The 27,240-nt window shown below is 41.3% G+C and overlaps 2 protein-coding genes across 2 annotated transcripts; both read right to left on the bottom strand.

The window, feature by feature from the left end:
- Positions 1-318: 318 nt before the first annotated feature.
- Positions 319-20,043, bottom strand: LOC138138617 (uncharacterized). The gene is made up of 7 exons (XM_069058603.1): positions 19,792-20,043; positions 18,910-19,563; positions 18,025-18,681; positions 16,510-17,463; positions 15,692-16,167; positions 15,095-15,615; positions 319-542 (listed from the first exon to the last, which is right to left on the bottom strand). The coding sequence occupies exons 1-7, from the start codon at positions 20,041-20,043 to the stop codon at positions 319-321; spliced, it is 3,738 nt and encodes a 1,245-aa protein (XP_068914704.1).
- A 5,910-nt stretch (positions 20,044-25,953) lies between these two features.
- Positions 25,954-26,630, bottom strand: LOC138139116 (thermal hysteresis protein YL-1-like). The gene has a single exon (XM_069059288.1). The coding sequence runs from the start codon at positions 26,577-26,579 to the stop codon at positions 26,133-26,135; it is 447 nt and encodes a 148-aa protein (XP_068915389.1). The 5' UTR covers positions 26,580-26,630; the 3' UTR covers positions 25,954-26,132.
- Between the last annotated feature and the right edge of the window lie 610 nt (positions 26,631-27,240).

The raw sequence follows: 27,240 nt of genomic DNA, 5'->3' as shown, positions 1-27,240 counted from the left end.
GACAACCGAGGAGCATGTGAAGTTGTTGGAAAATATGTAATGCTGGACGGTTACTGTGAAAACCGAGGAGCATGCGAATGTATAAAAAAAAAATTATTTAATGCTGGACGGTTATTGTGAAGACCGAGGAGCAATTGAATGAGTTATGGGTTGAGAGTACCTTGTTTCATTTCTTTAATTTTTGAAATGATTGTCTCAAAATTGAAGTGTTGTATGACATCGAGAATTAATTAAATTGTTGTTCAGTCCAAAAACGGAGTATACCAATTCGCCAAAGTTGACAGTTACTGTTTCGTTACATTCCGTCTTACAGACGAACTAGAGGATCAACTGATGACCGACGCCGAGCGTGACACCGACGCCGAGGGTGCTGATGCTGAAGATGATGGTCACGGAGTGATCCGAGAGCGGAACACCGGTCAGTCTGGCCGTGTTAGCAACCCCAGTGACGGCGCGGGAGGTGATGTCACCGATGATGCCGAATGAGCGGTCAAGAGTGGGGAACGACGCAGACGTTGCCTCCAGCAGAACACAAGAGTCGCCTTGATCATCACAAATTCGATTGAAAACTCTGCGCTACGTTTTAAATACATAAAGTCATTTTAGAGTGCCAATTGTTTTATTGACAAGCCGACGCTAACATACAGGTAAATTCGCCACCAACGTTTAATGGCATGCTAAACCTACCGGTAATTTCGCCACTGTAGGTACTTTTCGGAATTAATCTACACCTATACCTGCCCATAAGGACGGCGAACGGCCCACGTAAATATGTCTGTATCTGAGACTGGAAAATTAAAACAAGTAAATATATGGTTTTCCATATTTATTATTTAAGATTACAATGGAAAGACACATATTTTAAAATTCTAATCTATTTAATAATTCTTTGATTTCCCTCCACCACCCGGCAGTGCGGCAATAAACGATAACTTTTTACACTTATGTCTTAAATTTCTATGTAACAATCCTTTGTATCGCCGGCCCACGTTGGATGCCACTTGTAACAATCCTTTGGGTATCGGTACCGTCGTGGGTCGACAGCTGCAGTAGCTCCCGGGTCCGGACCTTACGTGGGGCCACTTATAACACTTCTTCGTGTATCGGTACCCCAAGTTGGATGGTGCTTGGTAATGATACGCTTAGGATGTTTGGGAAGGGTTCGATTCCGATGCAACACGGTGGAGAAAACACAGGCTTTATTCAGTAAAAATGTAAACAAACAACAAGGATGGGTTGAGGGGAGGACTTTCGTCCGACTCGTCCACCTGTAAGACTTGGTTTTTGCCCAAGGGTGTTATCCCTCAATAATTGATAATTAACCAATCAGACTCATCGGTACACATTAAATTAGACAATCTCAGCTACAATCATACGATAATCTACAATCGGACTCACCTCCACCTCATTCAGTCATTCAAACGGTAAAGCACAGGTCCGGACTCGGGTTTGCTCAATGGGACGGTACAAACATGTAAATGATAAACACCTGACACATCTGTCGCGAATCAAGGTCATACAGTGACTCACCCGGGGGAATCCTCCCCCTAGCTTCTAACATGATGAGGGGCTCGAACCACTGGCGTCGTCCTCAGAGCGCTACATTCCGGGGTTGCGTTGGATGGTCTGGCAACACCTGTAATAGCCCCGTGTGCAGTTTGGGGTGCACAGCCCGCCCGCAGTCTCCACAGAGGAAGACCGCCACGGCCAGGGTATGAGCCTACAACCCACTTCCATACGTTACTATGCCCCCTCAGTACCTGGGGACCGGGATAACCTCATAACCTTATAATCAAGCACGTATGATCGGTGCATTTGGTTGCCACCACCGGCCGTCCCTAGGAGACGCGCCCGGTCAACGGCCTAGCCGTGTCATGAGCCAAAGGTGCCCCACCCGGACATCCGGTGCTCAGGAATCATACCATGGTATAGGGAGGTTTTACGCATTAAGGTACTGATTTATAGCCCAGGTTGCCCAAACCTGCTATCACCCAGTTACCAACACACCTGGTAACTGTATCTCTATGTCCTGCTATCACTAGCCTAATACACTACACCACTTCCGGGTCACAATTATTCACCTGCCGTCACTCTCGTACTCGTATCTTGGACAGCCCGTCGGTTGCAGCTGCCAAGCGACACTGCCCTCGTCTCGCCTGTGGAACTCTTAAAAATCACCCCCGAGTCAAGGACCTTTCAGAACATAATTTTCTGAGCCACATGTTTGGGGTGGAAGAGGTAGTTTTTCTGTTGCGTTTTTAAAATTCTCTTACACACCTGAGGAGCGTTTCCGGAGCGGAGCTACTCAAGGTCCGGTTAGATGTCCCGAGGGCGCTGTCTAGGTGGAGCCAAGAGTGATCGTCCGTCCAGCTTGCCCGCCGGGGGAGCTATTCCAATGTCCGGGTGGATGTCCCTAGGGCGTGATGTTCTGCAATTTATAGGGTCGGACGATGGGAGAGGTGGGTAGAAGGGAAGTTGCGGAAAGGATCAGATGTAGGCGACGAGGGCGCTACTCTACTGGCCGCTCGGCGCACTGCAACTTTGGGGCGCTATAACTATTAATTATTCATCAAAGGTGAAATGAACATAACAAAAAAAAATGTGTCTACACACATTTTTCGTTTCGTTCTTTTATTGCTTTACTAATACTATCCCTCCGCCACCCGGCGGCACGGCAATTTTGCCGGAGTACATACACTATTACGGATATTACTATCAAGTAATAGTGCAGTGCTTATCAACATTATTACCGGCGTCTCGCCTCCACATCTTGACTTTTTTGTGTATTATGTTCTGGGTCAATGTTGTAACGGTCCGAATAGGTTCGATAAATTAAGAATTTTAATTTTAAAATAATTTCAACGAAATATTTTAAATACCGTTCATTTGCGACGGAAATGCTGGTCAGTTGTAAATTTTATTGTTGCTTTGTTCACAAGAGTGGCACCACACTCCTCAAGTGAAATCTGCCAACCTTTCTTTGAAAATGAAGGTACGCGTCCGGGGCAAAACATAGCCCAAGGAGAACAAGTGTTCAGGGGAAAAGAAGCGTTGCAATAAATTTATTGTAACTACATGTTCGACAAGTTGGGTGATCCAGTTAAAATCAGGGGATAATTGAATTAATGAATTTGATGTTAGCAGGTTTCAAATTGAGAGAACAACAAAATTAATGTTCATTAGGTTAATTTACTTTTTTTAGCATTCTCAAATTTGTGGCATATTTGTAACTAAAGGGCGAGAATTGCAAATTAAAAACAGAGTTCTTTATCGTAGAAAAGAACTAGAATTGTTTGCACTTTTAGTTAGAAAAGTAACAAAGCAAAGTAGAAAGGGAGTCGGTAGAAAACACAGAGGACCGGGTAACGGTAAAGCCAGGTAGTCGTAGAAATCAGACGTGTGAGTGAGCGAGAGAGAATGAAATTTACGAAGTAATTATTAATTAGAACGGTTTTGGGGAATCAAACCAATGTAGAACAATTTTTAGAAGTAGCAGATCAACGGAATTTAGTTGCATAACATGACAATTACGTAACAGCGTTTCAAGCCCAATTTAGGTTAATTTGTTCTATTTTAATTCTGTTGGTTTCATGTTTATTATGTTTGTTTCATTTTAATTCTGTTTGTTTCATTTTAATTCTGTTCGTTTCATTTTAATTCTGTTTAATTCTTGGTGCTGATTTTTATTACTGTATAGAGTCGGTAATTCAGTGTTCCTGTTTAATTCTATTTGTTCCATTTTTAATTGTGTTTGTTTCTTGACGTTGAGGTTTATTATTGTATAGAGTCAGTAATTTAGTGTTCTTTTTCAGAGTTCTAATTCAACAACAAATTATGTACATTCGGTCTGGTCCTAACAAAAGTCTAAATTTAAACATTTAAATTAATGATGGAAAACGGAAACTGTAATTTCAAAAGTTCTAGAGATATCAAAAGGGTGTCGCGGTCGGCGTAAAGTAGAACCGAGCTGATTGGTCACTTTGGTCAAGTAGGGGTTGCGAAAGTGGGGTGCGCCAGAAATGATAAAACCGATTGCGGGACGGGAAAGAGGGCTTTTTTGATTCACTCGGGGTTTGATCTCCAAAGTAGCCGGAGGTACGTTCAGTACTTCCAGCAGCCATTTTGTGACCACGTTCTTTACATTCACAAGGTAAATTATTTCTCTAATTCTTGTACATTATTTGTAGTCGCGATTTAATTAGTCAAACAGCATTTAGTTCTTTATCGTTCTAAAGTAAAGATTATATTATTTTCTTTGAGCTTTGATGACCACGTGACTCTTTAGAATCTTATATTAATTTCTTTACCGCGAAGTATGTGATCTTCTTGCATTTACCGATTGGGGAAACGTGCTCTTGTCAAGGGGAACTAGTATGCAATTATTATAAAACATTTCCATTAATTATTTATGTTTTGGATTCTTGAGTTCGGGAAGCTACCGCCAGTGTCCGTCGCACTCAATAAGCTGTGTTCCGGCGTAAGAGTACAAAATTAGCCGCGTCACCCCCAAGGGGGCCAGCGACCAAACTAGGCCAACTGACACGTGAAGAGAGGTACCCTTTGACCCTGTTAAAACCTTTTTTCCCTTTTATTTTCGACCACCGGAGTAGACCGGGGTGATCTATGAGATTCCAGGCCATCGCGTCGTGTTAAATTTAATTGGGGAAATAATTGTAATCTAAATCGAATCACATAGTTCGCATCTCAAACTCGTATGCTGTTCGCGCCATAAACTCATATATTTGCCCAGCTTAGTCATTTATTCATGAGTCAGATCTCAATTCGTGAGCCGAGAGTCAAATTTCATTGGGTCAAATTTCCACCAACTTCTGTTATTAAATTCATTTATTTATTTCTATAATTTGTTGGGACCAAACACCACCACACTCGATTATTTATTATTATTATTTTTAAATAAAATTTAAGTGAAGTGTGCTCAATCGTTTTAATTCTATTTGGAAAAACCTTCCGAAGGTACGGCCTCTCGTTAGAACCTAATTAAACAAAATGAAAAATAAAACACAACGTAGGATCCATAAATATTTCTTTCTCATTATTTTTGTTTTGTATTTTTCCGCAAAAATAACATCCGAGGGAATGCGGCAACCAACAATACACCAAATGAGGGAGAAAAAAAAATCATCGAGGAAAAGCCAAGGAAATCGAAAGGTTACAATGTTAAGGAATTTCCTCACCTTATGACATGAGTATAATAATATATCTTTTTGAATTTCAACTACCAATGTGTTCTCTAACTCCAAAATTTTTTAATTTTTAAAAAGAGTTTGCGGTACTATTCCCGTTGCTGAAATTATAAGTGGTAAAATAGAAATTTTTTCTAAACTCCAAAGATTTCTCATAGCAACGGAGAGCTCTAAATATTTATTAATTTTTGTGTTATATGTCTGTGTTATATTATACAGGGTGGTCCCGATATAACCTGCCAGAAGAAATCCAGTAATAGGTGACGAGTAGAACTCATACACAAAAAATGTTTCTAATAAAAGTCTTTTCGTTTTCGAGATAAAAATAATTGAAAATTTGGTCCAAATTTGCTGTACGCTAATGAGTTAATCGGTTTTAAAAAGGTAATTCTGGTTACTTGGCTGCAATTTCTTTAGCAACGGTACCTGTAACACCTATGACATTTGTCAATTTGCGAATCCTTCAAAAAGTTATGAAATTCACAAAACAAGAATAAGCCGATTTGCATTTACTCTATGGCGAAACACGTGGTAATTCAAGACCGGCAAGGCGACCATACGGCGAGCGTTTTCTTGAAGGAGTCCTTCCGTCCCGTTGTACTTTTGTGGAGCACCATCTGCATTTATGTGAATTTGGTTCTGACTGATTCCAATACGATGGCGTCCCCGATCCTCCATTTAACCCCTCTGGATTTTAATTTTTGGGGCCACACGAAAGATTAGTATACGAAGTTGAAATAAATACAAAAGGCCAACTCCAGAAACGCGTAACAGACGCCGTGAACCAGATTCGTAAAAACCCAGAAATGCTGAATTATGTTTATAAAAATTGGTACTGTGATAAACGCGGTATTTATAAATTTTATTTTATTCCCATCGCGGAAAATATTCATCTTCAATTCAACAAATTCAGATTTGTCTTAACGACCTCCAAATTGTTTCTGTGCAATTTATGAATTCCATTTATTTCCATTTTTAAATACTTACACACATGTCTTGTAAATGTCAGAATGTTGAGAAAAACAGAGCCGTTCCCACGAAGGGTTTCCTGGAATTTAAGACCGTTGCAAATCGCAAAATTAACTTCTTTAGTTTCTTTCAAAAGGCCATGTGGTATTTCTCTAAGTTGTCAGGGTGGCGAGACGCCCACCACACTCGACCAGTCGACCAAGCAAGGCATTCATTTGCATACGAAAAGATAAATAATTTAATTGTTGTTTAAAACTGGATGAAAATAGAGATATAACGATAAATAAATTAATACATCCGTTTAGAAAGGAGTCGCCGGGTATTTGGAGTGACAAAAACAAAATTTAACTAGAATTAACAATGTTGATAATAATTCAATTCGTCTGAGTTTGGTCGTAAATAATGTTTCATTTAAATTTCTCATAAGATGTTTACATTAAATAGGAAGCTTTGTTCGGGGTTGCTGAATCCATATAGTAAAAATTGTTAATTAGTTTAAATCCTTGTAAATCGGTCAAATCGTTTAAAATATTCACAATTGAATTGGTCGACTAGAATTTGGTGTCTGCAATTTAGATTTTAAAACCCAGCGTCGTCAGTCAAGGGTGGTCCGATTAGTTAAGGGGACGAAAGACGCGTTACAGATCGAGACTTTTAAGTAAGATATCAGATTACACTTGCACGTGTGGTCAGTCGTGGGAAAATTTAGCGAAATTAATAAATTCTTGTTTAAACAAAGTCAAGTTACAAACCCACTATTTTAGAAAGACGCGCTGTATTTTTCTGAACATTTTGATATCCAATTTAACCCTAATTTAAGCTGGAGTAATCGTAATTCTGATGTACAAACCAATTTTCTTTATTTAATCATTGTAAGCAAATCTTGCACCGTACGATTACTGCCCATTTACTAACATAGTTTTACAAGGAAAGTAGGTAGAAATTTCTGTAGGAAAAACGTAGAAAATCGTGAAAATGTAAAAATAATACCGCTGTACATGGCCAACTTCATCTAGCTTCCGCTGCGCTCCATACGGCCGTCCCAATAAGCTAACCTAAAAAAATCGTTTGGTAACTAGCCCCATCTGTTGCAAAATTTTTAACATAAATCTTTATGGGTTGATGGGGAAACCGTGTTTTTTTGTCAGTTTGGCGGAAAAATGTGAACCGGACTTGATACTACCCTTTCGACTGTTAGAGAAAATTCGAAATTTAAGTAAACCAATTATTATTTTTAATCGCAGTAACACCAAATATGCAGCTTCTGTTGCTTTCATAGTAGGGTACCTATATTGTAAAAAAATTAAATGAAATATTTCACTGCGACAGTTGTCTCTTTCCTATATTGTCTTTTTCAACCCCTGGTCCTCTTTTGCGTTCAATTAATCTTCAAAATCGTGGCGGTTTGACTTATCCAAATTATCAGTTTGTAAGTTTTTTTTAAAGAATTGGCAGATATTGCCACCACAGAAATTTTATCATATTTGGCCCAAGAAAATATTTGCAAACAACTCGTAACAATTTTACTTCCACATTTAATTCGTAATTCCCTCTTTATCTGTAACACACATAAAGACAAAATTTGTAAAGTTATTAATTATTATAGAATTATTGATGAAACCACTTTTAAATAATAGTTGTTCACAAAAAACTGATTCCATAAAAAGAAAATCAATTGCTAATAAACCCATAAGTGGAAAGGTTTTAAAATTATAATACTACGTATCCACCAAAGAGGTACCTACATACCTACCTACCTATCCACCCATTTAGGTATGTTCTTTAGTTATCACTCCTTTATGCTTTTTAAAATTACGTTACTTTCGAGTTTTGTTCCTTTTCCATTGTTTTATGTAAATGATGTATTAAATATAGTTATATATTTTCCAGCTTTACAAGACTATTACATATTTTCGTTTGATTTTCATATCTTTTTGAAACTTCATGACACTTTTGAAGGAAACGTCAATCATTGTTATTAACATTTTTCTCCGCTAGTTGGGGCTAGTTACCAAACGATTTTTTGAGGTTAGTAGAATCAATTTCAACAATGAAAATTGGCATAATGTTACGGCCGTATGGAGCGTAGCGGAAGCTAGATGAAGTTGGCCATGCGCTGTAGTACTGGGGGCGACATCTAACAAGGGGTAGTACTACGAAATTTACAGTTTTCTTACGTCTTTCTTCCATATGCTTTCCGTAAATTTAAACAAACAAAATTTGTTGTTACATTCATTAACCATCTTCAGTTCAACAATTAGTTGCAGACAGAACAACAACCAATTTTGGAGTTTAATTTCTCTTTCAGCGTAATTGGGGTGATTCGCTATCGTTACTGTGTTGTATTATATTGTCCAATGGACTAACAAATTGTATGTTTAATAATGTTGATATTGCGAATCGAAAACCACCCTAACTAGGAAATAATAATAACTTTAAGCGAGTTAAACGAGGTTTGATCGGTTGCCAATGCGTCGTAATAGTCAAATTTGCATAATACCACACATATGGAAAATGAGTAACAAGGGAAGGGGGGTAAGCGAATTAGCGTCCCCTATTTAAAGTTTTGGCACATTTGTTTTGAGGAATTCGGTTTTTGACTGTCTTTCGAGCTAGTCGATATCCGTGTGTCTGCCTTTGCGATTTTGTTTAAATTTTCCAAATTTAAACTATATTTTTTTTATTAAATCACTTTAGCTTCGTTTAGAGTGCCGAGTGCTAATAAATAAGTTAGTGCCAGTTCCAACAACAGGTGCCGACGATCAACCAGGGTGTTAAACTTTCTAGGTAAGCCCGAGAAAGGGTTATATTATTTTGATTAATTAACTTTCTGTCAAAATTTGCTTGTTTTTCGTTGAACTTATTTTATCAGTCCTTCACCATGGGATTTTCAATATCAATTTATTCAACAAATTTGAAATAATCAAAATCAAAATTTAAAATAATTTTCCAAGTTTCAAGGTAGTTGAAGTAATAGTAATTTACGTTATAAATCCGGTAGGTTACTTGTAACAGTACGAGTTAGACATTATGGACGAGGCGACGTTAGGAGCCGAGTCATGAATGTCTAAACGAGTACCTGTTACAAGTACTACCGGATGTATATCGTAATGTATTTTATTTCATACTGGAAGTCTCTTGTGCATCATAATTTTAATTCAAAAATTAAAAAATCACATTATTCTGTGAAAATAGCATCACCTTTTTCCTGTGGCAACGGCCGTTGCTATTGTTCTTTTAGATTGAATATTTTTTGACTTTTTCACTTTTCAATGTCAGATTTGATGGATATAGTATATAACGGTATTAGGCCGATATGGGTTATATAACAGACATGGTTGAGGTATTGTAAAATCGAGGCGGAGCCGAGATTTTATAATCAACCGAGTCTGTTATATCCATATCGGCCGTATGTTGTTTTATAGTTTTCTTTATACCAATAATACTTAACATTTAACGATGATTTAGGTATTTGTAAGACTGACATTTCTCTTTACTTGAAAAATTAAATTTAGTTGTCATCTGTGCCGTAACCGTAGCAACGGTAGCAAAAATAACGGCCTCGGTCTGATAATTTTGAATAACGGCCTAGTCTGTTACAGGTATCATATCAATCAAGCATTGAGTACTGATAAATCCTAATAACAGTATGGTATAAAGAAAAAAATAAAACAGTCAGTAGGTGTTGCTTAGTGACACTTTCCGGCTCTGATACTGTTATAACTCACCTACCGGACTCAAATTGATGATGCAATCGAACATCTACCGGACAGTATGAAATAAAGGTTTAAAGCTAGAGGTAGTGAGCAGCAAATGATTCTATTTCCGATGGAAAAGGGCCGCAACACTTTGGTTGTCGGATTACCTAAATTCCAAATTTAACTGATCTGATCCATTTATTCGACATTTTTTATATTAAATTCTTTACTCCAAATTTGAGTGTAACCACCAGTCAGGGATTTTGAAACTTAACAGTCAATTACTAATTTATAACTAAATCGTTCCTGAATTTTCTCAACTGGTGCCCTCAAATCAGATCGAAATTTCTAGTTATAAACTTTAGGGAGATAGAATAATTGGTTGCATATTCAATATAGGGTAGAGAAGGGCTATTTCTCTCCCGCGTCGTGTTTAGGCGATCAAAGCAAAATTATTGTTTGCAACAATTGCACCTGAGATTATAGGCGCGTTTGTCGGCCACCAACGATGAGGAGAGTCGTGGTTCCCGGGGACGCTCTTCTCCAACTTTACTAGGTCTAAGACACGGTGTCAGGTCGTAGCTTCCGGCCGTGGACAGAATGGGCGTCGTAATTCCCGCTCCAACGACATGTACTATGTATGTGTGGGCTACCACGAGGACAAACGAGACAAAATAACCATCCCGGTTACCTGTAATAAACTGGTGTCGCGTACGACAAAGTTCTGTACAAGTCTTCATCGAAGCTCGTGGACGAAATTTGTGAGAGAAATGACGCCTACAGTCATTCAGATTGATTTGCGAGGACTTGTATATCCGGGTTTTGTTCGGAAGTTGTGATTGGTGTTTAAGCACCGGACTTTTACCAGAAGCGGTATTTCGGCAGTAGGGCGTAATAGTTAAATGCGATGCACTTATCAAATGCCGCGAGCACGTTACCTTCCGACTCTGGTACAAGTCTAACTTAGTAAACGCGATATTAAATGTTGCTTGGGTGATATAAGTTCGAACAAGTTACCTGAAGGTTAGGGTAGATTTGCCGTACGTAGATAGGGTTGCATAAAAATGGGGGTTACAGCAAAATCAAACTTTTTCAAATCTAAATTGGATAACATAAAATATCATTAGGTGAAAACTGACGCCCCAATCATTTGTTTAAATTCATGATCACAATTACAAGGAAAGTCTCTTACGAATTTGATTACAAACATAACCTCAACAATAATTTTAACACAGGGCAAAATTTGATCAAACCCGCAGAACTTATCCATTTTGTAAACAAGGCTTCGAAATATTTTGTAATAAAATAATTGTGGGGAAACTTGTGTTTAAATCTCTTCCTCCATGCGTTTTGACACTACTTTGTCTCCGAATTTGTGTTACGACTACTGAGTATTGCCTAATAGGCCTTAAGATAAAACATCATCATCACTATAAAGGTGACTAGCGACGAAAAATAAACACAACGTAGGTAAGTGAAAATTATAAGTGTAAAGGGTTACTAGACGAGCCAAATAGATTAGTATATCAAATTGAGAGTTTAAAAGATTAACAGTTAAAAATGCAAAAATTTACGACATCATCACGATCCAAATGGACGGTCTCACTACAGTACCGGTGTACTCAAATGTGCTTAAATGCCAACGGAAGGCACACAGAACATTATTATAAAATAATTTTTCTAGTCTAGTTTACCTTTCATTAGTTAGTAGGATATTCTCACTTAGAGTTGAAAGTACGAATATGTAAAGTGCAAATAAATGTATTCAATACATTATTTTGGTTATTTAACCACAATTAAGACGATACTCTTCTTACAGAGTTTTTCCACACTTTTGCACACACACTACCTCTACATTTATTTACACATTGAGGAACACCACTTTATTTATTACCTACTCATTCATCTCAGTCTACAAAATCAGCTTTGTACCTAAATAAGCTGGTGAATTAACGCACACAGTGTACGCGTTTTCAATAAATGTCATTAATTTGATTTAGTTTCTCAGATTTGAGATTTGTCATAAACGATTCAGGTACCTATGTTGCTTAGATACCCTGTATATTATACCGGGTGTATTATGAAAAACCTTTGGTGCTATAACTTCCTTATTTTTTATCCGATTTTAACAAATGATACGTCAAACAAAATAGTTTTAGAAACACTATAGCCCGACATGATATGATTTTTTTTTAACAAGAAAAGAAAATTAGTTATTATTACTATTGCTACTACTCTAATGTACTATACAATTTTTGCAAATAATAATGGAAACAAAAAAGGAAGCCACGTTTATGGCAAAAATAATGGTTACACGAAAGGGAGAAATATAGTGACATAGAATTGCGCGTTAATGAACATGACGATCTTTGTTAGTCATTTTTTCTGCACTACCGAAATTGTTATAAATACCAATCAATTTTTAACGCCATGCAAACGTGTACGTTTATTTTGTAAAAATATGGCATGCAAGTCGTCGGATTTGCATGGCTTGCGATGTGGCGCGTCAAGTCTGCATAAATGCACAGTTTCATCCGTCATTTTTGCTCGCCGCATGCAAATGTGGCGAAAAATGTGTTCGTCTATGGCTAGCTATTGAGTTGGTCGTCATGTCCCTCATAGGTTTGTAAACCAGTCCAGTGAAACAAGATAAACAAAAGAACAAAGACACAACCCCACATCTTCCAGGTAACAGAGACCAAACAAACCACGAAAAACGCAATTTTTAGATCGGTTTTGAAATCATTTTTAATTCAATAATTCTATACATCTATGAGTACCTCATTCGTCTAGAATCTAGACCGTTTTGAACTGTGGTTTTGGAATACAGCCTGGCTACGAAAATTGGAGTAAGTTTCCACATTTATTCAAAAGATGGAACCACAAAAAAAAATTAACATGGCCAACTTCATCTAGCTTCCGCTGCGCTCCATACGGCCGTCCCAATACGCCAATTTTCATTGTTGAAATTGATTCTACTAACCTCAAAAAATCGTTTGGTAACTAGCCCCAACTAGCGGAGAAAAATGTTAATAACAATGATTGACGTTTCCTTCAAGTGTCATGAAGTTTCAAAAAGATATGAAAATCAAACGAAAATATGTAATAGTCTTGTAAAGCTGGAAAATATATAACTATATTTAATACATCATTTACATAAAACAATGGAAAAGGAACAAAACTCGAAAGTAACGTAATTTTAAAAAGCATAAAGGAGTGATAACTAAAGAACATACCTAAATGGGTGGATAGGTAGGTAGGTATGTAGGTACCTCTTTGGTAGATACGTAGTATTATAATTTTAAAACCTTTCCACTTATGGGTTTATTAGCAATTGATTTTCTTTTTATGGAATCAGTTTTTTGTGAACAACTATTATTTAAAAGTGGTTTCATCAATAATTCTATAATAACTACAAATTTTGTCTTTATGTGTGTTACAGATAAAGAGGGAATTACGAATTAAATGTGGAAGTAAAATTGTTACGAGTTGTTTGTAAATATTTTCTTGGGCCAAATATGATAAAATTTCTGTGGTGGCAATATCTGCCAATTCTTTAAAAAAACTTACAAACTGATAATTTGGATAAGTCAAACCGCCACGATTTTGAAGATTAATTGAACGTAAAAGAGGACCAGGGGTTGAAAAAGACAATATAGGAAAGAGACAACTGTCGCAGTGAAATATTTCATTTAATTTTTTTACAATATACCCTGCTATGAAAGCAACAGAAGCTGCATATTTGGGGTTACTGCAATTAAAAATAATAATTGGTTTACTTAAATTTCGAATTTTCCCTAAGAGTCGAAAGGGTAGTATCAAGTCCGGTTCACATTTTTTCGCCAAACTGACAAAAAAACACGGTTTCCCCATCAACCCATAAAGATTTATGTTAAAAATTTTGCAACAGATGGGGCTAGTTACCAAACGATTTTTTTAGGTTAGCTGAATCAACTTTAGACCCTTATTGGGACGGCCGTATGGAGCACAGCGGAAGCTAGATGAAGTTGGCCATGAAATTAAATGGAATTGCTGGCAACATTGTTTTTTTTACGTAACTATGTTTTCAAAAAATGTATAGTTTGTCCAGTGAGAGATTGGTTGACATAAATATCACTAAATTCTACGCAGAGAAAGTAGTACCTAGCGCGCGTAAAATTTGAAATATATCCTTCAAGCAGTAACATTTTGTGCCCTGAAATTATGCTCTAATTAATGAAGTACCTTAACGAATAAGATATAAAATGATTGAAAATATTACAGTTGCAGTATTTTACATGAAGACGTGTAGGTAGGTTACCTACTCTTGATAACTACTTGCGTCAAGAGTTGTTGGGGACGGTTTTAGGGACCGTTTGACTGTATGGAATCCATGGATGTTCGGTGTAGGAAAGTGGCGTGGCGTGGGGTACCTGATGCAACGGTCAGTTCATCTTAATGGCGTTTACTCGCTTTAAACACATGAAAATAACTGAACTACTTACACTTCTGAATTAAACGAAACTTGTACTATGAGATTAACACAGGTAAAATGGTAGATGAGATTACTTATTGGAGATAATGAGAAGTAAAGAAATGGTGGACAAAGGTGTGTGCCACCCACGTGTGAGTCAACCGTTTAGAGCGGTAGGTGTTAATTGACTTACTAATGGCGGTCGCGAATCTCGCCTTGATGAGGGACTGCGCGCGTTGATCAACATGGCCTTATGGGCCTAATACAGCGACATCACTCGTAGGCGTCTTACAATAATTGCGGGACCGAACCAAATGGGTTCAAATCCCAGAACATACTGCCCACCTGCGAATGTAGATGAGCAAACTAACTTCATACTCTGAAATATCAAACAAAGTACAATTCGGGTGCGATCGAACATCTAGGTGCGACCGCGGATGAAACGAAGACTATGTACAAATGGGTTGCGATCGGACAGTTGCTGCCGCGACCGCGGATGGAAACTTCTTCTGGTACTCCTTAGGGGGCCGGAGGTGGTTGCTGCCCACCGTCGGGAGCTGGTTCCATAGGAAGTGGACTCAACTTCGTGATTGGCCGACGACATTCCGAGTTGGCGGTCCGAACTGTAACGACTCGGACTAGCCCATCGGCTCCGGGATGCGTGGCGGTGACTCGACCGAGGATCCACTTGGCAGGAGGATTTCGGTGGTCGTGGACAAGGACTAACTGACCAACGGCGAAGTTGACGGTGGCGCCTCGCCAGCGCTAACGTTGTTGAAGGTGATTCAGATATTGCAGCGACCAGCGTCGCCAGAAGCACTGCTGGGCTTGTTGGACTTGTCTCCAACGAACCAGGAGTTTGGACGGGTCTTCCTCAATCGGTGGCTCCGGTACAAGTCCTAGGGTCGAACCGACTAAGAAGTGGGCGGGTGTCAATGCGGTAATATCTGAAGCATCAGAAGAAAGAGGAGTTAGAGGTCTCGAATTGAGACATGCTTCGACTTGAGCGAGATACGTCGTCATCTCCTCAAACGTCAAAGTCCGGGGTCCGATGGCCTTCAGGAGTAGAGACTTGACTGACTTGACGCCAGCCTCCCAAAGTCCACCGAAATGGGGGGCATATGGAGGAATGAACGACCACGTGATTCCGTCTTGGGCCAAGGTTGGAGCGACCTCCTTGTAGAGATCTGAGGCGGACTGGAAGAGACGACGTAGTTCCGCATCAGCGCCCACGAAAGTTGTGCCATTGTCGGAGTAGAGCTCAGCACACAAATCTCGGCGGGAGACGAACCTGCGAAATGCTAAAAGAAAGGCGTTGGTGGTGAGGTCGCTCACGACCTTGGCACGGCCTTGGTTGCCATGCATACGAAGAGTAGGCCTTGTACGACTTGTGGCCTCGTCCAGCTGTCGTGCGACACATTATGGGGCCAGCATAATCGAGACCTGTTCTAGAGAAGGGTCGAGCCGGAGTGACTCGAGACGGGGGGAGTTGACCCATCAGCTGCCCACCATGACGCGGTCGGAAACGGAAACATGGAACGCAGGACCTGATGAACCTCTTCACCATTGACTGTGCCCCGGGAATCCACACCTGACGCATTAGGTACGAAGTGGTCAAGGTGGCGCTTGCATGCAGCATAGCAGCGTGGGCGTTTCGTATGAAGAGCTCCGCTAGCGGCGAAGTCTTCGGCAGGATTGGGGGGTGACGCTCCGAGAATGGAACGTGTGAATAGGAGAGACGTCCTCCTACGAGCATGGTTCCGGCTGGATCCAGAACTGGGTACAGCCTCAGCAGAGAAGATCTCCTGGAAACTGAACCGGGTTCGTCGGAGTAGCAACGTCTCTGTTCGCAACGAATCAATCGAAGTTTCGCGTCCCGAATCTCGGCGGCACGAGAGAGGTCTGTCGCGTCACGCGAACGGCAACGTCTGAAGAACCGCACACACAACGCGGTCACTCGAAGGAGCTTCGCGAGCGAAGAGTACCTGCTCAGAAGAGCCCAAGGCTCCTCATCGACGCGAACTACGTTACTCCGTAGAGTTCGAGGGGCTTCTTCGCCGGGTGAAGTGACGTCCTGGAGCACTTTCTTCGGCCAACACTCCTCACTCTGGCTGAGCCATGGGGGCCCGTGCCATCAAAGCGGTGAATCTCGGAGAAGTTCTGGCTCTGTACCGCGCGAAGCCACGTCGGCGGGGTTGTCACTACTCGGTATGTATCTCCATGTGAGTGCCGGTAATGAAGTCTGTATGTAGGACACACGGTTCGCGACGAAAGTCTTCCATCGACTTGGATGCCCGTGTATCCAAGCTAGCGCGATTTGGCTGTCGGACCAGGCGGTGATAGGACACTTGGAGAAACTGTTCTCTTTCAGTACGTGACGCAACAAGCGGACCCCGAGCTGCGCGGCACAGAACTCGAGTCGCGGCACGGTCATTGTCTGTAGAGGGGACACCTTGCTCTTCGAAGTCAACAAGGTGATTTTGAAGCGGTTGTTCGATATAGGAAACCGAACGTAGAGTGCCGCGGCGTACGCTCGTGTAGAGGCGTCACAGAAGACGTGGAGCTCTACCCCTTTGGTGTCTGTGGACAGGGAAGTCCACCTGGGGATTCGAAGTACGGGTAGAGTTTCGAGAGCGTTGACGAACTCTCGCCAACAACGAAGCATTGGACGACTGAGGGGTTCGTCCCATCCGGTATGTGACAGCCATAGATCTTGAAGGAATATCTTCGCTCTCACCACGATTGGACCGATCCAACCGAGGGGATCGAAGATGCGGGATATCCAGGACAGTACGATTCTCTTGGTGATTGGCCTGCCGCCAGAATCCGGTGGTGTGAACTCGAAGAGGAACTCATCGCTCGCGAGGCTCCACATCACGCCGAGCATCTTGGCGGGTTGTCCAGAAAGTACTGGCTGAGTAGACGAAGCGGCGGCTTCCGTAGTTCCAAGCGGGAGAAGTGATCGATGATTTGCTGTCCACTTGCCTAGCTCGAATTTTCCCTTTGCGAGGAGTTCTGAGTTCGTCGCGACGACGGAGCGCATCCGGAAGCGTGTCTGCACCTGACAGGATGTCATCCACGTAGGAGTCGTCGTCGAGACTGGCAGCGCCGAGAGGTAGATTGTCACGTTCGAGAAAGGCTAACTCTCGGAGAGTTCTGATGGCCAAGAAAGGTGCACATGCTGTGCCATATGTAACTGTCTGGAGTCGAAAGTCTATTGGTGAACCTGGTTCTCCTGAATTCAAGAGAATACGTTGCAGATCTTGATCATCTGGGTGCACTAGAATCTGTCTGAACATTTTCACGATATCGCTCGTGAAGACATAGCGATAGTTTCTTCAACGTAATAGCAATAAGGAAAGATCGCCCAGAAGAGTAGGGCCTGTGAGCAATGTTGAATTCAGGGAGCAGCCAGCGTTGTTGCCGCGCGTGGCATCGAAGACGACGCGGAGCTTGGTACCACGCGGGCCTTGCTGTTGCACTGCATGATGCGGAAGATACCAACAAGGTTGGCCCGAAAAAGGGGGTGAAACGACTGACATGTGTCCGAGCCTTTCGTACTCAGTGAGAAAAGACGAGTATGTCTCCTTGAGTGAGGGTTCTCGAGTAAATCTGCGTTCCAGGGCTTGTAACGATCGAGCACAGAAGAGCGATTGTTATCCCCGGAGAGGAGTGCATGAGGACGAGTGGGTAGCCGAACCACGAAGCGACCGTCCGTGTTCCGACCGTAGGTTTCACGAAAGTGTTCTTCACAGAGAGCGTCCTCGGGTGTAAGCGGTTGCTCGGGCACCGAGACCGAAGAGGTCTCCCAGAAGCGGTGGAGTTCGTCTGTCGTCTCCGCAGGGGACGTGCATTGATGATACGCACTACTGGGTTCCGGTGTAGAGACCGAGCCAGAAACTACCCAACCGAGAGTCGTGTCTTGCGCGGTCACTTGTTTGCACGAGCTTCGTTTGAGTCCTGGGCGTAGAAGCGATCCGTAGATGTCCGCGCCGAGGACGAGTCCTATCTTTGCCTTGCGGAAGTAGTACGGGTCTGCTAGGTCGTTTGGATCGACGGGAAGCGCGTCAACCGGCGCGATCTGCTGTCGCGGTAGACAACCGGTTAACTTCGGTAGTATTACTGCGGTCACCGTATACTCTGCGTCAGGATGTACGCGGGATTTGAGCCGTACGTCCGTCTGAAAGCGTGCTGACCCGGCAGCAGTCTCTCCTATGCCGCAGATATTCACCGACGAACGGGTGCGCGGCAGTTGTAGCTGGTGCACGACATGTTCAGCTATCAGCGTGGTCTCAGACCCCGAGTCGAGCAGTGCTCGTGTCTGAGCCTGTTTCCCGTTGGGGGAGCAGACGGTTACCTGTGCAGTCGCCAGAAGTACCACACGGGTCTGATGAAGGGGGCGGACCATGTTCACGGTGGCGGATGGGTCGGACTCTAGGGCCCTCGCTGTCTGGTTTGGACGTCTATCTGTGCGGTGGAGAAGCGTATGGTGTCTCTGAGCGCAGGTACGGCAGGAGGAGGTCGACTTGCAGTCCCGTACCATGTGTCTCCCTAGACAGTTGAGACACAGGCGTAATTGAATTACCTGTTCATAACGTTCTCCTGAGGTTTGCCCTTGGAAGGTCCCACAGCTGTAGATCTTGTGGTCTTCCTTGCATATCGGACAAGTTCTGTGATCGAGCCTGGGAACTTGCTGTCCTCCAGGTGAGCTTGAGGTTGCGCCTACAGCGTGAACACGTGCTTTGACTGGCACGCTCTTGTAGATAGGGGTTCCGTGATGAGGTTTGCCTGCAGCCATGGACATTTCTAGTGCTCGGATGCGGTGATCGAGGAAGAACTCGAGCTGCTGGAAGGTTGGCAGCGCTGGGATGTAGGCTGCGTCAACCATCTTCCTCTGTTTGTCGCAATTTGTCAGGTCGATCTGCCACTCGTAGCGGGTGGGATCGTCCAACCTTCGGAGCGTCATGAATAGGTCGTCCCAGTACTGCGTGGGACAGCCCAGCGCCTCCAAGGCTCTGACCTCTTCCTTCGTGTGGTCAAGGATCGAGCGCATGTTGACTGGTGTACATTTCGTCGGGGTTGGCATGTCGAACAACTCCACCAGGTGGGCGTGTGCGAGCATACGACCGTTGGTGTAGCGCTGACATACCTCCTTCCACACAGGCGCGAAGTTGGCATCAGTGACGGCGACGTTCTGTACGATGCATGCGGCGGTACCCTTCAGCGATTGCTTGAGATACTGTAACTTATGGGAATTAGAAACGTCATTGCGGTTTACTACTGCAGTAGTGAAAGCATCACGGAATGTTTCCCACTCTGAATAGACTCCAGAGAAGGTAGGTAGTTCTATTCTTGGGAGAGGGGGGAGTGCTTCTCTGGCTATATCCTTGAAGAGCGACGTGTCTTCTATTTGAGGCGAAGGGGGTCGCCGTGGTCGAAGAGCCGAGATTCTAGCAGCTCCCCTCACATAGGCCAGGGTGGCGACTTCCAGGTCATCATTTTCAAGATACGTCGTAGCTTCGTTACCTGGATCGTCCTCTAGATGGTGGTGATTGGTTCGGAAGTCTTCCCAATCGTTCGCTAGAACTTCGAGCCCTTTTTCTATGATTTCGGAGGCTTCCTGTGGGTCTTCTTCGTCCAGGCTTTCAGCTACGGTCTGTGGCCATTTTCTCATGCGAGCGATGAGCTTGGCCTGTTTCGCCAAAAGACACGCAGCCATCTTGTTATATGGAATGAAACACGGGAGATGTCACTCAATGTGAGCTTCTAAAGAAGGCGGTGGGAAGAGCTGCGCTGCTCGAAAAAATGATCACCGTAAGTGAACCACTGTGAAGGGGTGCAGCGCTCCTAGAAAAAATGCACGTCGCAGGTGGACTTGGAGGGTTGGCCCTGTTGTGGGCTACTGAAGAGAAGATGTCCACTTGGGAGAGAACTACCGAGAAGAAAATGTCCACTTGGGAGTGAACGCCGTGGAGAAGATGTCCACTTGGGAGTGAACTCCGAGGAGAAGATGTCCACTAAGATGTGAACGCCGAGGAGGAGATGTCCACTTGGGATGTGAACGCCGTGGAGAAGATGTCCACTTGGGAGTGAACTCCGAGGAGAAGATGTCCACTAAGATGTGAACGCCGTAGAGAAGATGTCCACTTGGGAGTGAACGCCGTGGAGAGAATGTCCACTTGGGAGTGGACTCCGTGGAGAAGATGTCCACTTGGGAGTGAACGCCGATGAGAGAATGTCCACTTGGGAGTGGACTCCGTGGAGAAGATGTCCACTTGGGAGTGAACGCCGATGAGAAAATGTCCACTTGGGAGTGGACTCCGTGGAGAAGATGTCCACTTGGGAGTGAACGCCGATGAGAGAATGACCACGTGGCGTGGTCGCTTGATTGTTGGTCTAGCTACCGTGAACGCTCTATAGATTTATTCGTCCAGTTGAAGTGAACGCCCTATATGTGAACTGCTACGATCAACTACTTTGAACGCTCTATAGATATATTCGGCCAGCTGATGTGTGGACGCACTATATCTATATTACTACTTGAGGGGGTCTCAAATACCTGGATTGTGCACCTGTAGAGGGCTTTACCTCCTGGTGTAGGACGATGCGGCTGATTACTCTACGGGCCGTCTCGACGCCGTACTATCGGTTACCTGGATCTCTTGACCTGCGAGAGCTCGACTGGAAACTGGATAGCGTTCCCTCTGACTCCCAGCACTTAGGCATGAGAACCCTCCCTCGGGAACTGGTGTAGGAACCCTTCCCTCAGGAATGTGCTTGTTTCTTGCAGACAAGATGGCGGCCGATGACGCGTCGCTCACGTTGCACAATGTTGAGCAAACGACACTCAGAACTAACTATTAGCGGAAGACACTCACGTCACGATATTTAGCTGGATCCGGATTCGAAGGACCATTATGTTGGGGACGGTTTTAGGGACCGTTTGACTGTATGGAATCCATGGATGTTCGGTGTAGGAAAGTGGCGTGGCGTGGGGTAACTGATGCAACGGTCAGTTCAACTTAATGGCGTTTACTCGCTTTAAACACATGAAAATAACTGAACTACTTACACTTCTGAATTAAACGAAACTTGTACTATGAGATTAACACATGTAAAATGGTAAATGAGATTACTTATTGGAGATAATGAGAAATAAAGAAATGGTGGACAAAGGTGTGTGCCACCCACGTATGAGTCAACCGTTTAGAGCGGTGGGTGTTAATTGACTGACTAATGGCGGTCGCGAATCTCGCCTTGATGAGGGACTGCGCGCGTTGATCAACATGGCCTTATGGGCCTAATACAGCGACATCACTCGTAGGCGTCTTACAATAATTGCGGGACCGAACCAAATGGGTTCAAATCCCAGAACAAGAGTATTTAAAAGTAAAACCTCAACCAACAAGATCGTTTATGTATCAATTTTATATCAATGCGAAATCAAACGACTTAATTTTGCTGGTCGTGAAATGTCTACCAAATTGTTGTGTTCAAAATAGCGGAAGATCAGTTCGTGAAGCAAAATATGGGGAACTTCTCAGGGGGCTAGGAGTTAAAATAAAACAATTCCTTGGGTTGAAGGACGCCTGTATTTAATTTTTCAAATAAATAAAATCGAATACGTTCTTGTTTTCACCTGCAGTAACTGGTTAATTTCAAATTAAATTTCTGACTTACACAAAATTATGGACAGTGCTGCTCGAGTATCCTTAAGACATAATACGTAGGTAATATAAACATAAAACAAAAATGGACAACGAGATCGTCAAGGTTAATTTAAATTAAATCCTCAGACTTCCTGCAGACGTTTGTCTGAATGACCGACTATCGTGCGCCAGTCCGAATTCAATTTGTCTTATTAAAATATATTTTAGAATATTAACTTTACTTATTGAATAAACATCAGAAGAACCTGTGGCGGTATAAGGCTGAAAATTTAAAAAAGAAATATCTCATTGAAAAAAACTAGCTTTTTGCGCGATTGTACTCTATTTGGTTGTTTACCACGTCTGTTTCCAAGATGGTAAGCTCTGTTTACTCGTTGCTAACGATAAACTCGATGGTAAGTAATTTTTGGTGTTCTAGAACGGTAAGTAAAGTTTATTCAAAATTAATCGATTATTATAATAATTTTCATGTAGACGGAAGTTGAAGACAAGATGTGGGCGCACTTTCTGGAAACTCATAAAGGTCTTCTAGTCGGCTTTCCTTGGCGCTGCAATGAAATAGCATTAGCAAACTTGCCGCGACATTGGCATTGTCAAAATTTTCATACCCCGCATCTTCCTTGTCTTCTTGATTTCATATTGAGTTCGCTGGTTTCGAAAATTCTTGATTTATGTAGACAGAAGTTGAAGACAAGATGTTAGCACTTTCTGGAAACTCACACGGCTCTTGTGGTCGGCATTCCTTGCCGCTGCAATTAAATAATATTAGTGAACTTGCCGCGACATTAGTATTATCAAAATTTTCATACCACAAATTTTCCTTGTCTTCTTAATTACACGTTGAGGTCGTTAGTTTCAAAAATTCTTTATTTGTGACGCACCCCACACTCAAAGTTTCTTCTACAATATACACTTCGTTTTCGGAATCACTAATATCACTCATTTTACTGCTTGTTTTTCAACACAACTGGCGATATTTGCGCACAAAAACTGCAATGGCGGTAGTTGTTTGCAGATTGCCTTAGAAACGCAATACAAAAATTGACATTGTGGCAACACGATGTGAAGGGCGTCGTATCGCATTGCATTCTAGTTAGGAATGTTTTGTAATAAATATTCAATCGCGCAAAAAATCTCATAAGCATGACGAACGTTAATGACAATGTACGGATCTCAGACAATATTGGAGTCGTCGCAAGCTCCTCCTCCAAACAATTGTCTTCGATCCGTACATTGTCATTACCGTTCTTTATACTTAATATACTATTACAGTACACAACCCTTGTCTTACTGCTCTGCACCATATCATTGAGTACAAGATGAACTTCTTGCTTAATATTGCAATGCAAGTCTGCTGTAACTCTTCTGGGACGCTGTCTCGTCAACTTTCTTGATGATGTTTTAGTTGGACCACCTTTACACTTTGACACTGTGTTTTTGCTAACTCCTAAGCATCTCGCAGTGACCTGTAAGAAAAATACTTTTAACTTTTAACCCTTGATTAATCTGACCTAATCAATGATGATGTCAATAAAATTATGATAGGTATGACACTATTTTGTGTGTAAAGGTATGAAAAGCAACCTCCAGTGGACTTTCAGTTATAAGTTTTTCATTTATGAAAAATTAAGAAGCACTTGCGTCATCTTCTGGGCTGCTGGGTTGCCAGCTACAGTCAAACAGCTTCGGGTTGCCTACAAAACAGTTTCAAAGCAATATAATTAAATTAAAAATATTATCTTCATACCTTTGCATCAGTCTAGATATTGTTCGTGATATCACTAAAGGGATTCATGTTTATAAATAGAAATGTCACTTAAAAAAGGCACTCGAAGGTAAACCATTGGGAACTTATAGAGCAGAAACAAACTAAAACAACAAACTAACTAATCTTAAAAACTTAGAAAGTTTAAACACCACAAAAAAATAGTTAAGCAAGAAATAACGAACAAAACACACATTACTCGGAGGTTAACAATACAGAACTTAGTCAATACAAACCAACAAACTAACTTATCCCAGATAATTAAGAATTTTTAAACACAACAAATTACCTCACTTGAAGACGAAAGAGCAAATAAACCACACACGGTGTTTACGATTCAAAATGACAGCGGCAACGACAACAGCTGAAATTTGACAATTTGCTGTGAAAGCATAAATTGGCGTAGGATTACAATGCCCGCGAAATTATTTCAAAGGTACCACCACAATAATTTATTTTATTAAATTTTTTTGTATTGTATTCTAGTGCATTTTGTAGTGCTGGGTTACAAGCCTACAATTTAAACTCTCCCAATCTCTCGCTGGACGGAGTTTAGGTAAATGTTGGTGGTAGCCGATTAGGTTATGTTACACGCTAATGATCCTGCACTCTTACAGCTGCTGTTCTACCAGATCGACCTTCTTTAGTAGGATAATACCATTTTATGATACTTATTCGCTGACAATTGTTAAAAATAGTGACAATTGCACGAAATATTGAATTCTATGTTGCCATTTAATTAAATATAATTTTTTTTGGTCCTCAAATTTATTGTAAAACAGCGACATCTCTTGGTAATATGCAGAAAAGTGACTCTAATTTTCGTAGCCACTCTGTATATAGCTGCGTCGTTTCATTTATTCCTTTCGGTACTCTTTTCAGAGCAATTGCATTTCCGTGGAGCAGAAAGCTGTGTCATCATAACAAAATGACTCTTTGCCGGTGTAGTCCAATCAATAGGGAGTTTTACCATGCAAAAGGTACAGAAAAGTTTATACTTGGCAGGTATCTTCTATCAGGCATATTATTAATATTGTTGAGTTTGCGACCTTGGGGGGTTGCCCCGCCATACTGGAGAATAGGGGTGCAAAATCACATTTTTGCGATTATTTCATTATCCGTGCGAGATAACTCTATCATGCAATTCTCTACATTTTTTGTTGTTTATGTTTTTTTGTCAGATCAATAATTTCGTAGTTACAGCGTGTAGAAATCGAGAATATCTTTTATTTTTGTACTTTTTATTCTTTTCCACACCACCACAGAGGTAGAGGAATAGGGTGCGCTTTTTTTTTGACGTGGTGTCCCCAGTGGGCATAGTCCACGATGCAGTAGAAGTTTACTGCTTTACTCTTTTTGATCTCTTTGTAACGTAGACGGACCCGAATGATCTGGATCGAACGCCAAATGATCCTGATGATGATGATCATGACCCTGTAGAACAATAGGAAAATTCTCAAGAGGAATTCCCGATTTCATAAACTCTGATGAATTCAGCTCATCTACATATACCGATTGATCCAGTTCATTTGGATCCGTCTACGTTACAAAGAGATCAAAAAGAGTAAAACAGTAAACTATGCCCACCGGGGACACTACGTAACAAAAAAAAACGCACCCTATTGATCTACCTCTGTGGTGGTGTGGAAAAGAATAAAAACTACAAAAATAATACAAATTCTCCAATTCTACACGCAGTAACTACGAAACTAGTCATCTGACAAAAAGACATAAAGAACAAAAAATGTAGAAAATTATACGCTTTACATTTTCTATAATAACTTAGATAGACGTATCTCGCACGGATAAAAAATAATCGCAGAAATGTGATTTTCCACCCCTATTCTCCAGTATGACGGAGCGAGCGGCAACCCCCCAAGGTCGCCAACTCGGCAATATTAATAATATGCCTAATAGAAGATACCTGCCAAGTATAAACTTTTCTGTACCTTTTGCAAGTTGGAGCTATTTTTATGTCTCTATAGACTGGACTAGTGACCTAGCTCCCCAGAACGACTGGCGTCCTGGTCTCCGAGCTTCATCGTAACCGTCGATTACGTCGGTTGCAATCAGTAGCTACTCGTATCATAAATGCAAATAGGATAAATTCACGTTTTATCCTATCTTTCATCGAAAACACACCATTTACTCGTATCATAAAATATGATGAAACCAGCGGAAACGCAGGCGAAATCAGTTATATATGTATATTAATAATGTTTATTATTGTCCGATAGCCTTTTCTCTCCCTGTACAAAATTATTCTTAGGGCGCAAAGAGACAGATCGGATAGAATACAAATTACGTTTACATTTATGTTTTAGCTTAGATAAGAACAGTTTTGTTTTATTTTATTGTTGACAATAAAAAAACCTAATGTCCGGGACATCCTGTTGAATTGGTACAGGCTGTAGCTTTGTAACAGTTGGTTGAGTTAGTACATGTTGTAGCAGTGTAACAGTTGCTTGAGCCAGTACATGTTGTGGCTTCAAAACAGTCTTTTGAATTTGTACACGTCGTGGCTCTATGACAGTGTGTAGACCCAGTACATGTTGTGGCTTCTAAACAGCCTTTTGAATTTGTACACGTCGTGGCTCTATTACAGTTTGTAGACCCAGTACATGTTGTTGCCCTGACACAATTTTTAGAACCGGTACACGTTATTGCATTTGGACAGTTTCCACAACCAGTGCATGCTGCTGTACAACTAGTACAATCAGCAGCCCCAGTGCACTGGCAATTATACTCGTTACACAAACACATAACGATAACTGCTATAATTAACCAGATTTTTGTAAAAGTACTTATTTTGAATGACATACTTTTTTGTATTATTGTTATTTATCTTGCTGTTTACTTCGGTCGACTGCTGATTTCAGCGCTACGCTCTACTATATAACTTATTGTATTATCTTGTTTACACAACAATGACAATAACATGTTGCTGTAAGTATTTGAAGAAAAATATTCCGATTTTATCTTGTGGAATAACGAACTCCCTGCGTCATATGAATAAAACTACAGGGTGTTAGGTAAATATCCTGCCAAACTTTAACCGCGAGCTACTGGCTTCATGTAGAACTCCGAAAAAATATTTAAAAAATTGTGTCAAAAAAAAATTGACATTTTATTTTTGAGGTAAATTTTTGTTTAACTGCTTTTAGTCTTCTATGTTGTCCCATAAACTCGTAGGTAAAATTCGGCACATTTTAAAAATACACCCTGTATATCATATTTTTTACGAGGTTATGGGACAACGTAGAAGACTAAAAGTAATTAAAAAACATTTTTACCTCAAAAATTAAATGTCAATTTATTTCTTGACATAGAATTTTTAAATGTTGTTTCCAAGTTCTACATGAAGCCAGTAGCTCGCGGTTAAAGTTTGGCTGGACACTTATCTAACACCCTGTATACTATGACTAATTTAATACTGTTTTTACATACTCTTTTTTTACATTGAGCATTATGATGCATGCAT

Source organism: Tenebrio molitor, chromosome 9, assembly GCF_963966145.1.
Source record: "Tenebrio molitor chromosome 9, icTenMoli1.1, whole genome shotgun sequence".
Classification (NCBI taxonomy): Eukaryota; Metazoa; Arthropoda; class Insecta; order Coleoptera; family Tenebrionidae; genus Tenebrio; species Tenebrio molitor.
The sequence above is the reverse complement of the archived record's forward strand: the minus strand, read 5'-3'. Positions and strand labels throughout refer to the sequence as shown.

Excerpts from the sequence above, each read along its gene's own strand:
- LOC138138617 (XM_069058603.1), bottom strand. The coding sequence starts at position 20,043 with ATGGCTGCGTGTCTTTTGGCGAAACAGGCCAAGCTCATCGCTCGCATG. Across the intron at positions 17,464-18,024 it reads ACACGGACGGTCGCTTCGTG|CCTTTCTCGAACGTGACAAT; the intron begins GTTCGGCTACCC and ends TCCGAGAGTTAG. Across the intron at positions 15,616-15,691 it reads TCGTACAAGGCCTACTCTTC|GTTCGTCTCCCGCCGAGATT; the intron begins GTATGCATGGCA and ends AGCATTTCGCAG.
- LOC138139116 (XM_069059288.1), bottom strand. The coding sequence starts at position 26,579 with ATGTCATTCAAAATAAGTACTTTTACAAAAATCTGGTTAATTATAGCA.